Raw genomic sequence first — 17,605 nt, 5'->3', positions numbered from 1 at the left:
TGGAGGCTGAACAGGTTCAGGTCCCGTAGTCTCTCCTCATAGGGCCTGCCCTGCAGTCCCCTGATCATGCGAGTGGCCCTCCTCTGGACCCTCTCCATGCTGTCCACATCCCTCTTGAAGTGCGGCGCCCAGAACTGGACGCAGTACTCCAACTGCGGCCTGACCAGTGCCGCATAAAGGGGGAGGATCACCTCTCTGGACCTGCTCGAGATGCATCTGTGGATGCATGACAAGGTACGGTTGGCCTTCCTAACTGCCTCCCCACACTGCCGACCCATGTTCATCTTGGAGTCAATGATGACTCCAAGATCCTTTTCCGCCTCCGTGCTGACAAAAGGGGAGTTCCCCAACCTGTAGGTATGGTGCCAGTTGTTCCTCCCCAGGTGCATCACCTTGCACTTGTCCGTGTTGAAACCCATCCTATTCTTATCCGCCCACCCTTGTAACCTGTCCAGGTCCGATTGTAGCCTGCTTCTTCCTTCTAGTGTGCCCATGTCCCCCCACATCTTAGTGTCATCAGCAAATTTGAACAGGGTGCTTTTCACCCCCTCGTGCAAATCACTGATGAAGATGTTGAACAGTGTGGGCCCAAGGACCGAGCCCTGCGGAACCCCACTGCCCACATTGTGATACTACTGCTAATAAACTGACTTCATATTTGGGACTTATGCAGCCATATTTGAGACTACGGGACCTGAACCTGTTAAGACTTCTAAGTTTGGTCCAGGAATCTGTAACTCACTTGTTAGCTCTCACTTGGAGCTGATGTCTGCTAGCCCATTCAGATCTTACTTTGACAAACTTAGTTTCGCTTGTCACCCCAGAGGAAGAACGGGCACCTTTTCCTTGGGAAGCTTGAAATCAGACTGCAGAAAACTATTCTGTACTGGTCAACTAGCAGCATGGGACTCAAAAGCAATGTATTTTCCTCCTCTGTCGTGTATAATTTTGGGACCCAATCTCTTGCATCTTTCTGGTCTGGGGAAACCAAAGGAAAGTTCTTTAAGTTCCTCCTTGACTCCTTTAACCAAATTCAGAGCTGCACAGTGCCTGCTGAAGAAGGGCTCCATTTCCTTACCCTTCAGATCACTGGAAATGTGTGGGGAACCTTCAGGGTTTTTTTTCCTGACTTGATGCAGACACCTGCTTGTTTCTCTCTTTTCTCCGCTTTTTTCTGTCTGCCAAAAATCTGCTGGAGTTCCTTTTTCTCTTATTCTCCCTTCCTAAACTGATTCAACCAGAAGAGCCAGGTGCACTCCCACCAGGAAGGAGTGTCGGGTACAGTAGGTGCATTATCCATGGTAAAAGGGAGAAAGAGTAGAAGAATTTGAGGGAAGACTTTCATGAGTTATATAAAGGGGTCCAGGCCCTGGTTGGGGAACCAGACTCTGAGAAATGCCATATGGCTGATTTTTTCCCATTATATTGTTTGATTTTGCTGTTTATTGGTAACTGGCACTTTATTGTAGTGCATATTGTAATTTTTTTTGTGTGCTAATTTCTGGCCCCTGAGATGAAGAGGATGAAAGAAGGGAGAGATCGCAGCTGCTGGAGCAGTTCTGTCTGAGCAGTAGCCTGGTTACCAAGGTCTCCACCCAGCTGCAAGGGTTTGTCTGCATTTTTTTGATTGAAATTGGCAGATTTGGCTGAAGACAGTCAGGAAGCCACCCTCCCAGCTAACACCCTGCCATGCATTTTATTATAGTGAATGGTTTTGTTTCCAGATATTGTGATGCTGCCCTTTGTTTTCCGCTAAAAACCAGATTCATTTTATAATGCAGTGACCCTGTTGTGTTGAAGTTGGTATGTTTGATATAATGTTTCTGTATTTATATGCTGGGGTGCAGATACAAAGTCCTCTTAAACATGGAGATTCATCAGGAAGGCAGGGTATGTTTGCACATTATAGACTAAATAAATCAGAGATGTATAGTATAAGCTTTTGTGAGCCTGAGTTCACTTCATTATGAAGCCATTTGTGATGCTTATATGAAAAGATCCTGAATTCACAGATTGTAATGTGCAGAAAACTGTATGGGGTGATTTCACATAGAAAAATCCAAAGAAAAACAAACAAACCCTAAACAATCCAAACAAATCAACTTGATGGGAAATTATCTGAATCCTCATTAATGACTTCCACTAACAATGAGATAAATAGGAAGGAGAAACCTACGCTTTGTTTCACACATGTAAATAGCTTCAGTGAATTCACTGAGCATACACTTTTGCAGCATTGCAGCTGGCATGATTGTTTTGTGACTGCAACTTGGATATTGGAGTAACTTCTCAGCCCAGTGTTCCTAGAAGGAGGTTGGAAAAACTGAAGTAACTCTGAGAAGACTAGCAGAAACAATTGGTGAACGGAAGGGTCAGTGAGGAGGGAAAAGGATGACAACTCAGTGATGAAGGGAAAGCTGGGACAGTTGACAAATATGTGGATGGTATATAAAGAAAGAAGGGAGAGGGATAATTTGGGGGCAGCACAACGAAGGCAGGCAGGGGAAAGGAGAACATTACAAGTAGTGGATGGAATAAAAGTAAATAGTTTATAGACTAACTTTTAAAAACCTCCTGCCAGTCTGTTTATTAGCTGGGAGCACTGGGACATTTCAAAGTAAACCATTGATGGTTTTCAGTAGGGAACAAACCTGCAATGACCACTTTGGGCAGGCTGGCAGGAGCATAACAGAGGTTTTTCAGCAGTGCAGTCTATGATTCTCTTGAACTGTGTACAGAATATTGGAGGCTTAAGTTCCTTTTTGGAGAATTTCTACCCAATAAATGAACTGTGTTCCATGGCCCTTTGCTGAGAATACCATGGAGCTGTAGAGCTCGGCAGGACTTGTACCACCCCAGCTGAAGTCTCTGGGAGTCTTCCCATGGAATTCAGTGGGAGACAGAACTGGACTTTGTTGGCCAGTCTGGCAAGTTCTGATGTTTGTAAAACTCTTTGGGAACTTGAAGGGTCGAAGTTGCATCACTGACCTGGATCCTGAATGTCATCTGCAACAAAAAGGGATAAAGAAAAGCCAAAGGAATCTGAGAGAGAGGACCCAGTAAGAACAGGAATCCAAGTAAGCAACAAATAGGGAAGTTCAGCTTGCAGTTTGGTGTCTTCAAGGGGGCAAACAGCTTTACTGTCCCTTGGAGACCACAGGGAGGAGTGAAGAAGCAGCTCACATTTGGTGCTCAGAAAAGGGCTGCTCTGTAGATGAGGGTAGAGATGTTCCTATGTACTGTTCCATTCATATCATTTGCTAAGGAAGTTTTTTTCATTGGTATAACATTCAGCTCCACAGGCTTCCCAGATAGGGGGCATGTATTTGTGGAAGTATTTCTAGCAAAGCACAGAATTAACTTTAAAACTTCTCAAAAAGCCTTCAGCTCCCCTGAACCACAGGAGCAGCACTTTAGAGAAACAGAGAAATTAGAGATTTATGTCCCTCCTGATCTGACTCTCCCCTCTCCTCATCCAGAGCTTTGCCCAGTCCTGCTTTCTGGTAACTCAGCCCTGGGAGTCCCACCCCCTCAGGTGGGCTGTTAGAGTGGTCCTGCAAGTCCACTTTGTCTGTGACTCCACCTGACTTATTCTCTGTTCAGTGTCTTCTCCCTACTTGTAGGCTGACCTTCCCAACTCCCCCGCTGTTCCCTACTCTTTGAGTCAGCCACAACATCCTCCTCCCCTTGTTGGTCTTTTCCTCTTTTGCACAATGACTCAGTCCCCCATATCATCCCTCATCTGATATAATTATCCCTCAAAGCCAGTCTTGCCATTTACTGAAGTGCTTCTGTCCCTCAATTTCTCTTTGTCACAAGGTCAGCTAGTGGCCTATTGGGAAGAATCAGAGCAATGGCAGCTTCCAGTGCAAGAAAAGGCAGACTCTGTGTTGGGGGAAGTGACGGCCTTGTCTAAGACCATGACACTGCTGTGTGGAATCTGACTGCAGCCTTCCTCAGTCTGGAGGCTGGATCAGACCCAGTCACTGCTGTTTCCCTTTAAAGGTCTTCAGGAAATTTGCTGTTGTCTGAAAGCTGCTCTATGGGCACCTGTTTGTTGGGCAGCTGGGGAGATGAATGGTGTAGCTCTGCTGAGATCATTCAAGCTGTCACTGCTTCTTGCCTTGGCCTGGCTCTCACAGCAGCCTCTGTCCCGCTCAGTCCTTTCACCAGGCAGCCAATTAGTGAGAAATCCCACTGTGTGGCTAGCTCCAAACAGCCACCTCGCCAAGGCCTGGGCTGACCCATGCCCTGCTACAGATGGGCCTGTGCTGCCTCCTCTGCTGGAGGGCTGGGGAGCCTGTGGGGATGCTGAGTTGGATGGTAGGCAGGAGCAGTACCCTTTGGAGCTATGAGAGGCTGCAAACACTGACAAGAAGCAGGGGAAGGAGGGTTTCAGGAAGACTGTCTTGAGCCCCAGACTCCACAGGTGGGGCTGCCTCTCCAGCTCCTGAATATTCATCTCAGCCTGGGCTGCAAACTGGGCAGAAACAACCAACTGCTGAGATCCAACAGTATAATGGCAGCATTGCTGCTGGAACCAGGAGCAGCTTACTTGCTCCAGCCCCTAGAGGTGTCTGTTTCGTACAAGCTACTGGTGAGTGTAAAATTTCCACAATGCTGAACCACCCAGCGCCCCCCTGCCTGAGGAATAAGGGCCACCAGAGCAGCCTTCCAGCTAGATTCTTAAGCCTTTAAAGAAGCACTGCACTGATTCACTTTGTCGTGTGTTCGCTTCTCACCTAACCTCCTCCTGACCTGCTTCTGCACCACTCCAGGTGCTTGCCCAGAGCCCAGGCATCTGCCTAAAAGAAAGGCAGTTAATCTTCTGCAAGTCTCACTGTTCTAAGGGGGGGATCTTTATGCCCAGACTTTTCTGCTGCCCTCTTTTTTACCCATTTCTTACTCCTTCCTCTTTCCTCCCAACTGGAGTATCTGTGACCATGGTCTGAAGAGTAGGCTGGAGACAAACTCATAGTTGGGATCCATCGCAGCAGGCTCTCACCTCTGAAATCCTAGATGAATTCTGGAATTCTGCAAGGCCACCTTCAATCATTTCCTACTTCAGGCTTAAATAAAGCAAGGTGTCTCCTGTACAACTTGAGAAGGAAGGGTGGGGCCCTTGGTTAACAGGTCTTAGCAGGAAGTTTTCCATGACATTCAACTTGATCTCTTCTCCTTTTCTGGCCCCTCCCCATTCCATGCCTAGTAATGCAGCTGGGTATGCTTGGTCCTGGAGCATTTCAATGAGGTGCAGATCTCTCGCCTCTCATTGGCTGTTCTCTAGATTGGGAGCTCTTGGAAACAGGGAAGGGCCTCGTATGGAGTTGAACATGCAGTTAGCAGTGAACAGTTCTGCTTTTTGACTAGGCAGCTTGCTTCTCCACCCCTAGATGTGTCTCTTTGGTTTGCTGTTTGTTCAGAGGTGTTTGGGCCTGCTTCTTCTTGCATCTGTAGTGGGCATCTTGCACTTGGGCCTGTATCAAGATCCACAAAGCTCCAGGCATCACAAGCAATAAGCAAACAACACCTTACTAGTGGGTCTGTTTTCTAGTGTCCTGGAGCCTCAACAAAGGGAGCACTGAGAGGCAAATGGCCTGGGCATCTGAAAGCCAGGGCCATTTGGCATTGTGGGGCTGCTCTATACCTATGAGTTCTGGAATCTAATCACAGGCCTTCTTGGCTTTGTGGCAGGGACCCTGAATGGCCTAAGAGCCCCAGCTTGATCCAGGGTACTTGGGTCTTCCAGTTTCCTCTCTTCATAGAAGTAAGCCTGGAAGCCATGGCATGGTGGTTTACCCTGGTTCCCAACCCTGAGACAGTCTGCATATCTGGCTGCCCTTCAGCCATGGATTCTGGAAACAGTCTCCCCAGCAGCCAATCAAGAAAGTTTTTCTGGGTTGAAATACAGTATTTGTGGAAAACATTTTAGGTGAAACAAATTAATATTTTCAGATGAAACCCTGTTCTTGTTGGAAATTGTCCAACCAGTGTTATTTGCCAAGAGCCCTAAGCTAAACTTCAGTGGGAAATGGCATTTGGAGAAAGCAGTGACATCAGGACAGAGGAACTCTGGTAAGAGCCTGAAAGAGTATATATCAGTAATTGAGGGACTCTGCTGCTGAGTGAAGAAGAGTTAAACCCTAGAGGAGAGAAGCTCCAGGGATCAGAAATGTATTTGCAGCCATGGGCAATACATCTCAAGAGAAACAGCATCTTGGAGAGGAGAATCCACTGTTAAACCTCAGGAACAGTTCTGTTTTAAATTTCAGGTTTTAATAAAACATATTCCTACTTCATTTAAACCACTGTTTTCCAAAGGAAATCTGGTATTTTTGTCTCTAATGAAATGGGAGACTGAGCTGAGCAAATAACAGCAGTTCCTATAGGAATCAAATTCTTCTCTTATAGGCTGAAGGCAAGGAGGCAGCAGATCCATTGGTGTGGCTTGACACAGATCAAATTGCAATCGTCAAGCTTCCAAACACAGAATCCATAACTGTTTAAAATCTTCATGAGAACAGCTTTGCTTCCCTCCATGGGAAGCAAAGGTTTCTGAGCTTTAATTTATTGATTGTCTATTAAATGATATAGTTTTTAATCAGTGCAAAATGAATGTGCCAAAATGTTTCTACACTAAGGAGACAGCTGTGAACACTTCCTCTCCATGTATTGTGAGGGCAGAGTCCTTCCTTCTCTCCTGTGTGGCAAAAGAACTTAACCTCCCCTGCTCTTCATGTGGCTTCCGTCTTTTCCTGTTGCAGATATTCCAGTGATACCTGACTTGGAGGAAGTGCAGGAAGAAGACCTTGCCATGCAAGTAGCAGCACCACCCAGGTAATAGTACAGGCATGCAGCCACAAGCGTGGAGTCACAGCACTAGTCAGCAGTGGGAAGAAGAGAATGAAATTCAACTCCATGTTATCTTATGTTTTGCACAGTATGACATATGCCCCATTCATCAGTATTTGATGCTATCCATTGCAATAGTGCAGCTCCAAGATGAATGGTACCAACTTGTTGTTTCCTGTTGCACAGAAGAAGAAATTGCAATGTGTCCTATAAATATGCAAAAAATGACATTAACATGTCCTGGATGAGACTAAATTGAAATCTCAGGACAGAGAAAATGCCCCATGTAAGTTTGCTCTTCATCTGTCTATGGTGGCATCTAATGCTTGGTGGGTAGTATTGGAAATGCACAATATATTCATAATTTATTAATAATACACCATGTTCAGACCCTCACCTTATGCTATGGAAACATCACTTGAGTGAGATGTGCCCCAACTCCTCTCCCCATGTATTGCATCTCCTTAGGGCTATCATTCTTAATCGGGGTGCCACAAGGCCCCTTCAGGGGTGTTGCAGACGCAGGCAATGTTGCTACCATGGCAGCCAGGTAAGACTAGCCTGTATGCAGGGTTGTGGTGCACACTGACTCCTGCTGCATTAGAGTTCTCTATAATCTGAAAGCAAGACAGGAGAGCTGGCTTGGGCAGTAACCCTTTCCAGTCCTCTCACCCCACCATGCTCCTCCATGAAACAGAGGCATGCAGAACAGTTTCACCTTCATGCCTCTGTTTCTGGGAGGGATGTGGGACTGGGAAGGGCTACAGCCTGAGCCAAATGTCGTGTCCTACTTTAAAGTTATCAGAGAGCTCTAATGCAGCAGGAGTGCATGGGCTGTCTGTGCAGCAGGTACATGGGGAAGTTTTATGTCGACACAGCAAAACCCAGCTGAGAAGCCATGAGCATCAACAGTGACTTTCATCTGGGGATGCCACCACATTCTAAAAAGTGGTAGAGGATTACCTGGGTCTGAAAAGGTTGAAAGCCACTGCTGTATGGAGACATGTACATTCCAGCTGTGTGCACCTTAGCTCTCATCCATATGCCACTACTCCCCAGAGAAGCTCAAGTTGCTCCCAGACTTAGCTTGTTCTGTTTCTTCCCCTGTCCCCCCTGCTTTTGCAGTATCCAGGTGAACAGGGTGCTGACCTACCGTGACCTGGACAATGACCTCATGAAGTACGCTGCCTTCCAGACCCTGGTGAGTATCCCTGTGTAATAGCTAGTATTACCCATCCTGCAACTCTTTCCTACCTCCCCCACCCTTCTTTAGCAAAATAGAGATTCAGTGCAGTCTATATGCAACACTGTCAACCAGGCAATACCCAAGACTGCATAGTACCAGTCTTCCCTGATGTGGGGAATTAATCATAGTTTGTACAGGTGAACACTAGTGAACAGATATCATTTCACCTATGTGGCATCTATCTAGTACTTAGGTGTCTAAGTGGGATCCTCTACCAGTCTGCTTTAGTCCCTGAAAACCCATTAACACAAAAATTGTGTAGATCTTCCTCCTTGTTTTTTTTTCAGTTAAGGCTAAAATGAAGGCATTACAGAAGTAAATTAGTTAATGGTTTTTCAGTGACTGAAGCAGGGTGCAACAAAATCACACTTAGATGCTTATGGGTTGCAGTAGGTCCTGGCCCTACATGTTGGGGTCCTGTTGTATCTCTGACACTGCAGTTATAAACATTCTCCTGGTTTCTTTGCTTGGTATCCATTTAGGAATCTTACATGGCTATTTATTATACTCTTGCATTTTCCATCCAAAGCCCACCTTTCAAAAACACATTCTTTACTTGCGTTTCAGTTGGTATTGCCCCTCTCTTTGGGCCTTAGACACAGTACAGCTCCTTTCCCTCAGCCTGGACCATTTCAGATGCTGCTCCATCAGTTATGCTCCTGGCATCTGAGCCACATGCAGCTTGGCCTCGCTGCTGGATTACCAGTTTTGGGTGTAGATACCTTTTCCTAGCTAGAAAGAAGTGTCCAGAGCAGTTCCTGAGAAGAATAATCACCAAGGGCATTGGACCATGATTGCCTCTCTGCTGTACAGATGACCGTATTGTCAACTCCTTGAGTTCAAAAGTCATGAGTCAGAGCCCTCAAAGTCAGGAGATTGGCTTAAAAATCATGAGGTATTCTGATTTTGTTCTGTCGTCTTTTTTCTGAGCTCCCTCCCCCTTTCTACTCATAATGCACATGTGACAAGAACAGTTGCCCTAGTCCCTTGAGAAGCTATCAGATACCCCTGTTCCTCCCCTCCGTCTTTACTTGCTAGGTCCTTTAGCTGACCCCCGTCTCTAATTTGCAGTGGAAAGGCCTTCCTTGGATCCTTACCTTCATTAGCTCCCCATTCCTGCCCTGTGATGGATGGTGAGAGGTTTAATGCATGGTGTCTGTGTCTGGGCTCTTCCCCAACAATGTTTGTTGCACAATGGCCACTAGCGGCTAGAGAGAGAAACTGCAGGCAGCTCCCTACAGTAGAGGTGCTCCCAATTCCCAAACCAAAGTAATCCTAATTTTGGTACTGGAATTGTGACATTGCAAAACTGGGTTTTGTCTTATATGCTCCTTCACTGTCCCCCTGCACTGCCTATTCCCAAATGCCACCTGATAATCCTAAGAAGGCATTTGTCTCTCAAAGTAAGAGTTTGTCTTTGTCACCAGCAACATCTATTTCTGCCTCAAATGGGGTATCCGTTTGTTCCATGCCTAGCCTTCTGGAGTAAGAGCAGGGTCTGCTATGTATTCACAGGATGGAGAAACTGACCTGAAGCTCCTCACCAAAGTTTTGGCTCCCGAACAGGAAGTACGAGAGGTGAGTCTTGTCCTGAGATAGCAACATTGGGAACTCGGCTACTCATATAGGCTTCTCTTTCCCTGGAGGCCAGGGGTTGGTGACAAGTTTGGGGTTTTGTCTGACTAGGTAGAGTCTGAGGGATGTTCCCCATGGACAATTTAAGGGATTTCTGGAGCCCAGAATCTTTAGTCTGCCTAATGTAGCACCACTTCTGACTGGGCCCTCCCTCATGAAAAGCTAATAACAGTAATTGCAGACTGGTTTACCACAGTGCAGGTTCCCTACAGAACCAATACTTCATTTGATTTTGCCATCTAGAAGACATAATTAGTGCCTGTTGGTACTGCACAGCAGTAATGAGGGACAAAGACAGAGAGATGTGTTTGGGGAACTCAGACCTGGAGCAACAGGAGGCCCCTGTAGGTCACAATACAGGCACATCAGCAGAATTGTGTGGGGGTTAGCACTGGACAGGAATAGCAGAGTTTCTGCAGGTCAGAATTGAGCAGGATTGAGGGTGCATTGATCAAAATGTCTAGGGCTGGGACATTTCACAGCCCTTCAGTGCCATGCTTGGTTTAGTCTGTACCCTTCATGCCTATTTAAATTCTTTTTTGGTGAATTTTAAAATTACAAATACCTTGTCAAAATCATTTAACTATGGTAGTAGGGACTGAAATCACATTTCTAGCCCTGGTAATACAATTGTCTGTCTTCTCTCTGGATAGAGCAGTAGCCCTTCCACCTATCGCAGCTACAACTGTAGGGCAGGTCAGCTGTCCAACCTGAATGTGTAGCAGCATTTAAACATTGGTAGGTGTTACATGTAGCACATCAGTATTTCTCTCTCTTGTCTTTTCATAGGATGACATCTGCTGGGACTGGGACCATCTCTACACAGAGGTATCCTCAGAACTTGTGACGGAGTGGGACCTGGGGCAGTCTGAGAGGGAGGAGCCCCTCAGCCTGTCCTAGAACAGCAGAGTGTTGGCTGCCTATCACTCCAGCCCTACACCCTCCACTACTGTATATAATTAGCACTTGTTATTTTTTATCAACTGTTTTTGTTTGAGGAAATATTCCACATAAACAAGGTGAAAGCTTGATAGGAAAGTGAGCTTGAGAGGAGTCCTGTGTATTTTTTTAATATAAATATTTGTTTTCAAAATGCTAGGGCAAATAATTCCAAATTCAATAAATCATTTGTCTATGAATGGTCACTTCTGTTTCTTTCCCTCCTCATCCCAAAATACCTTAAAAATTACTGCAAGGATCTCTTTCTCTAAGTGGGACCACTGTTTAGTAGCTATACTACACAGCAGGGTAAGTGAAAAAGGATATGGTTTCCAATTGAAAGTACAGGCAAAGTTTGGGATGACACAGGATGAATTTGCTCAAGACACTAGGTGTTACCATCCAAGTCTTGCAACAGGTGCCACAAGTTGGCAGGACCTCAGTTACATATCTTACTCTAGCAACCCCATGTCTTTTAGCCTCATGATTGGAGTACAGCTATTCAGTAGCTCAGAGGGAAGAATATCACTTATTAAGCTGCCATTGTTATTTCTTGTAGTACTTGGCTGGTCCCATGAGGGATTCCAGGTAAGTATTGACCAGGCCTAACACTGCTTAGCTTGTGCAATCTGATGAGATCACAGCCTGAGCTGAGATAGCTTCAGGCAATAGAAGGTTTGCAAAAAAAATACTGTTTATTCTACACACGTGGAAGAAAGTGGCCTGCTACTATGATACAGGGAAACTCCCTACTGGGTGTTTCTTTGGTACAAGGCACCACTCTCTCATGGTTATTTAGACTCCATCTAGCTGTTTTTAGTGTTTCACTCTCATATCAGTGGTCATTGTTTGTGAGGAGCTTTTGCATTATATCTGAGCTGATACCCTCCAAAACTTGGTGCTACTAGAGAATTTGACTATAATTTCTCCCATGTGGAGCAAGTATAAATGCCCTTTGGTGTGGTGCAGGTGCCTAGGGGAGGGCTAAACTTCTGGCTTTCTTAGCAGGCTTTATGCTTGTTTAGTGAATTGCACTCCTACTATTGTGCTGAAGGCAGGATGGGGCCAACAACCCCTCTAAATGCAGCCTGCTGCCAACTCTGAACAGGCAAGCTCATTGGGAAATAATGCTTCAGGCAAAGGGGGAACAGGACAGGGCCCAGCAACATACCCCATGGCCTTTGGTGCAAAGGCCATGGCATAACCTTGGAAATTGATGCTGTCATACCTTGGGGCTGCAGGGGAGTGGTGGAATAAATGGAAGGGCCGATTCCTGGATCTGGGAGAAGGGGATAAATTCTTCACTGGGCAAAGGGTTTTTTTTTCTGTCTATCTATGGTGATTCTAATAAATGGCTCCTTGGAGTCCTCAGTCTTTCAAATCTCTTTACTTGTATAGCTGGAGACATGCACAGATGGTGATTTCCTCCTCTGCCTCAATGCATGTTGCAGCCCAGGCGCTGCAAGGAACTGATGTATTAACCCATACAGAAGCACTGTCTCCCCCAACACACAACTGCAATCCATACCCCACCTCAAGCTTTGGGGTCTGCTTTCCAAATCTCTGGGTTTTTGACCCTGGCTTACAGTTGCCCTTTGTGTGTAAAAGACAGCAAATGGAGCCAGATCTTGTTCAGGCCATACAGTTAGAAGTAGTATCCCTACTGTTGTTCTCTGCCTTCCCCTCAGATGCAGGGAGAGGCTCATTTTTTAAGTAAAGGAATCTTGCGGATAACTGGGAAACCAGGTGGGGAGAAAGGACAAAGACTGGGAATATCTCTGCATTCTCCCCCTCCCCCTAACACACATACTCAGTAGGTAAATGTTCAGAGAATGAGCCCAAACTCTTTCCCTGAGCAGAGAAGCTTAATTTGTACAAGCTGCTCCCCCCGGAGACATCCCAGACAAACCCCCTTCCTCCCCCCTCGCTCAGACTCTCTCTTTCAACAAGGCCTATACAGGCCCCTTAGCTGGGGGGGATGGAAGGTGCTTCCCACATCCCAATAGAAAAACCTTTCATTAAAATTCATCAAAACAAACTGAGTCAGGAGACTGGATGCATACCTAGGAAGTGAGATTGGGGTGAACATCCTTTGAGATCCATGCAGGCAGTGGAGCATCTTTCTCCTTAATTATAAGCTGTGAGACTTACTGGTATAAGTCTCTTGCTTCCTTGTGAGGTCAGATTCCATATTACCCCACTCTTCTGCTGAGCTATATCACACTGCTGCTGTATTTCTCACAAGTAGACACCTCCAGGTCCTAGCATCTCTGAAAGCTGGAGGGAACACATCTATCTCTGGGTCCTCTTGCTGTAGCCTCAGGAATTGTAGCTCCTAATATTTCCACTGAGGCCTGAGTCTGCATCATGCACGCTGCTGCATTGTCCTAACCTGTCCCTCTGCTCCTCCCCTAAGACTGCTGGAGCTGCTTCCAGTTTGATGATGAGAAGGGCAGAAAAGTAATTCAAACTGGAAGGGTAAATTAAGAAAAGGAGGTGTGAGCATTGTGAGGTACTGTGAGGTGCCATATTCCACTCTGAGAGATCAGGCCCCAGACAAGATCATCAGGATCAGTGCACTTGAGAACTCTTCTAGCCCTTTTGGCAAAATTAAATGACCACTCGTCAGTTTGAAATGACTGGAGCAGCCCCAGACTCCCCAGTACAAGGGCAAAGAGAACTGTGAATCCAGATTCCCTGGCTGTTTGGGCTGAAGTTGGTCCACAGTATTGATTCAGCCCACTATTTGATGAGCTTTGTTTAAGGATTTAGGAAAGCAGAGTTCTCTGAAGTGATAGGAGATTAAGAGAGGAAGGATGGCTTAGCAGTAAAGACTTGTCTAGGACTGAGAGACTTTGGTTTACATCTGTTCTCCTTCTCAGAGGTGAAGGAGGTCCTGTTGGGTCGTTGGGCAAGTCACCGCCTCTGTGATGCAGTTCCACATCCATAAAACAGGGATAATAACATTTTCCTGCCTCATATGAATGCTTTGAGGATAAATTCATTAGAAGTTGTGAGGTGCTTAGATGCTGCAGCTATGGGTGCCACATAACCATCTAGGAGAGATGAAAGTCATAAGGTCCCCAAGGGTTGCTGAGGTTCCTTTTTCTTTTGCTAGAACCAGGTGCTTTGAAGAAGTTGCCTGGGAGATGCAATTCTGCTGCACTCAATGGAGACGTCTCTCTGTTCCCTACAGGCTGGGCACCCTGGCTTCAGAGTGAAGGAGGGAAAGTGGAACTTGAATCTGCATCTCCTTTGCTGGGTGAGATAAAAGCCCTTGTTGTTTCTGTGGAAGATGGACTATGCACTTGCTTAGCACAGATTTTTAGAATGAGGGGGCACATATCTGCCCCTTAGACTTAAAGTTGGGAGAGAAAGACAACACTGTGTTTTTCCCTTCCTGTTTTTCAACCAACAGTGAGAAGGTGGATGCGAGGGGAGAAGGGAGGCAGTTTTAACCAAGCCTACGCTACACAGTTTTGCTGGTAATTGTTGAACATACACACTGAAAGCTCCTGTGTGGCTGCAGAGCCCTCTGCCCTGCTGGCAGAGATAAACCCTCTCTGCTGAGTAGAGAACGGGATCTGCTGATGGAAAGTGCCTGTAGATATTCATTCCTATGCTTTCCTCTGGCTGCTGTGGCTCCTTCAGCAGCTGGTGCCTTCCCAGAGTGCACTCTGCCCTATGGTGGCACAGCTGCTGAGTGCAGCCGTGTGGAGCTGCCAGGGGCACAGGGATGGATGTGCACGTGCCTTTGGGAATGATGGCAGCAGAGGCAGAGTGGAGACAATGCCTCAGTAGCTATTGTATACTATAAGACAACAGCCTTCTCCCTGGGGGCTTGCAGTGCAGTCTCCTGCCTCCAGGGGCTGCTTTGCTTCTGTTGGGTGGCCAGGACACTGCTTGCTTGCTGAGCTCCTGAGATGGGAAGTGGAGGAGGTGGGCCAACCGATGGAGAGCAGATCATCCTAGGAGAGCCATGCCCACGAGAGGAGACTCAGGTAGGAGGACAAGGAACTGGGGGAACTCCTAGGTGGGATCCCTGGTTCAAGGAGTTGGGCCCTGGGGCATGGAAGTCCCTGGAAGGGTTTGGGGGTGGGTGAGAAATGGGGATCTGGGTGACAGCATTTTGGAAGAGAGATGAACCCTGGGCTTTGGGACAGAGTGGGGAGGTGTGGCTCCTTTTTGGGGCCGGACAGGAGGAGTATTGGGGCCACAAGATGGCTCAAGCCACTTTGGAGAAGGCTAGAGACAAAGGGAGTCTGTGGGATGCAAGTTTGGGGGCTTGGGTATGATTAATTGGAGGAACAGGGAGGGGACTGATAGCAACTGGAGAGAGAAGGGGGTTGTGGGAGAGGTAGGGCAGGTGCCAGAGTGGGGTGCCTGGAGGAGGGAAGGAGGATGGTAAGCAGTATGGGAGGAACAGGGGGGTGAGGGCATGTTGGAGGTAAGGGAGGTGAGAGGACATGAAAAAAAGACCAGGACCTTGGAGTGGGGAAAGTAAAAAAAAAACAAAAAAACAACAACCTTTGGAGCAGAGTGGGGGATTTACAGGTGGGCAGAGGCATGGAGGAGCTGGGGGAAAACAGCCTGAAGCTCCCCTTTGCAAGTCCTCCAGGGATGAAACCCGGTGCGTTGCAGCACCGTGTCCCTCCCCATGTGGTGCAGCCTCTTACTTGGGCCTCTGGGGCTGTGATGGGGCAGCCCTGGGCTGTAGCTGTCATATATGGCAAGGCTCACAGGAGCCAGGCACAGCTTTACTTAACAACAGATACTTGGGTTAGAAAAGAGAGAGGTAGTGGATTTGAGTAGCTTAAGGCAAGCTGAGGCTGCTCTGACCAGGTGGTACAGATGGGCCGTACATCAGGGCTGCAGCCAGCTTGGTGGTTTGTGGTTGAACTAGGGCCTATCTTTTAGAAAGACAGCCAGTCTTGATTTAAAGGCTTGAGCTGGTGGGGAGCTGCCCAGGCCCCTCCGTAGGCTTTTCCAGTGGCTAAGTACCATCTGTGTTAGAGAAAACGTGCTTTATTTCAAGTTTGAAGTTTTGAGTTTCACCTTCCAGTCCATGGCTTGTCTTAAACTTCTGCTGGATTAAAAAGCCCTGGCAGGATGGTCAGATAGCTAATCCCCAATTAGATATTTAAACACACTGTAATCAAGTTGTCTCTTTAACTTCCTTCAATAAATGTAATAGACTGAGCCTAATTTCCATGCTCCTCCAGTTCCTTTCCCAGCTAGCAGAAGGAAGCTGGGATTGCCTGGCTCCTGTCCTTCATCCAGCATGTCATTCCTGTCTGCCTGTCTTTCAGGATCCTGCTTGGGTTGCACTGTAGTGTTTGGAATGTGACTGGGAACTGCTGCATCCCCTTTCACGGGTTTGGGTGCTGTGAGAGAATGGCTTGCTCCTCATTGCTGCATTAGCCAAGTGAAAACAATGAGGTGTGTTTGCAGGGTGCTTGGTTGTGCTGGAAGGCATCCAGGTATGCTGGCTGGGACAGAGCTGCATTGTGAACCTTGATTGTTTTTTTTTTTTTTAAGTCCTGTAGAAAGTATCTGGACACATTGATATGTCAGGTGCAGATTTTTCCTTGCAACTAATCTGGGTGGCACTATGATTCAACTTTAGGTGATTTCTTTTCCCCTGAGGACCAGTCTGGTTCTCAGTCAACAGCCCAACCTACACAGCCCAGGGATATGGGATCTTTCCTGGGGGCTGATGCTTAGTTGAGGCCCTAGGAATTGTCCTAGAGCAGGGGTTCCCAAGCTGTGGTACACATACCTCTGGGGGTATGCAAGATGTCTCTGGGGGGATACATTGGAGCAATTGTGTAATGGTGGATTTAATTTTCATGATAATAATAATTGACATTTAAGAGTTTAAAATATAAAATTATGCTGGTAGGAGTATGTGGACAACTGGTAAATATGGAAGAGGGTACGCAATAAGAAAAGGTTTGGGAACCTCTGTCCTAGAGAAATGTTTATCCTCTGTGTTTAGATTACCCCCTATGTCTCAGGAATTCAGCTCATTGCACACTGATTAATGAAACTGCGCACTGTTCTTAGGAGGTAGGTCTGGGTCACTATCCCTATTTTAATGAGGCATGAGAAAGGGGAAGGTATCCAGGTTGTAGCCGTATTGGTCTAGAGGAAAAGGCTATCAGGACTCGTAGTAGAGCTCTTTTGTTAGACCAACAAGATTTTTGCAAAAAATTAAAGACTTTTTTTTTTTGCAAAAATCTTGTTGGTCTAATAAAAGATATCATCTCTACTATGAGTCCTGACTGAGAAAGGGGGAGAAACTTACCCTGCAAGTCAGTGGCAGAATCAGGCTTAGAAGCCAGGAGTCTTGACTTCTGCTTCCTACCTCAGACATGGAGACCACTGAGCTTCTGAGAGCTGAGAACTGAATTCAGACTTCTAGTCCTGGGCTTGGACTGAAGGTGGTGGCCCCTGCAGAAGAGTCTAGTTTGCCACTGAGTGAGGCCTGTGGGCAGAGACTATCCACATGTTGCTGTAAAAATGATCTTGATCATCAAAGTTGAAATTAAGGCAGTCAAGATTTCTCAGCAACTTTTCATTGAAGAGTCTATTTGCCAGCAAGGAGCCTCTTAAAGGGACTCTGCCTGGCTGTTTATTAAGTGTGACAAAGTGACGGAGGGGAGGGGGAGTATGGGGGAGCTGCTATGTTAATCAGCTGGAAAGGTACTGCCGTTCCTCTTGCTGGAGTGTCTCGGGGAAAGTGGAATTAATTCATGGCATATGCTCTCAGCATCTGCTGCAGTGACCTGGAGTGGCAGGATCACAGAGTGAGGGAGTGTGAGCCAGAGCTTAGCCTTCCTCCACTCTTCCCTCCTCCTGGCTCCGGCCGCCGCTTTCCTCCTGCACAGTGACTGTGTGTGGGCAGAGGAGGCACTGGAGTATTATGGGGAG

General features: G+C 46.8%; 1 protein-coding gene across 2 annotated transcripts in view; it reads left to right on the top strand.

The window, feature by feature from the left end:
* The window catches only part of IFT43 (intraflagellar transport 43), a 91,139-nt gene extending 80,383 nt beyond the window's left edge, over positions 1-10,756 (top strand). For both annotated transcript variants that reach the window (XM_019518777.1, XM_019518778.1), the window contains exons 6-9: positions 6,765-6,837; positions 7,978-8,053; positions 9,614-9,676; positions 10,523-10,756. In XM_019518777.1, coding sequence (XP_019374322.1) covers positions 6,765-6,837; positions 7,978-8,053; positions 9,614-9,676; positions 10,523-10,633 — 323 coding nt within the window. In that variant the 3' untranslated portion in view covers positions 10,634-10,756. The remainder of the gene's footprint in view (positions 1-6,764; positions 6,838-7,977; positions 8,054-9,613; positions 9,677-10,522) is intronic.
* Positions 10,757-17,605: the final 6,849 nt, after the last annotated feature.

This window comes from Gavialis gangeticus, unplaced genomic scaffold (assembly GCF_001723915.1).
Source record: "Gavialis gangeticus isolate Ggan-Ray unplaced genomic scaffold, GavGan_comp1, whole genome shotgun sequence".
Taxonomy (NCBI): domain Eukaryota; kingdom Metazoa; phylum Chordata; order Crocodylia; family Gavialidae; genus Gavialis; species Gavialis gangeticus.
This window is presented reverse-complemented; position numbering and strand designations above follow the sequence as displayed.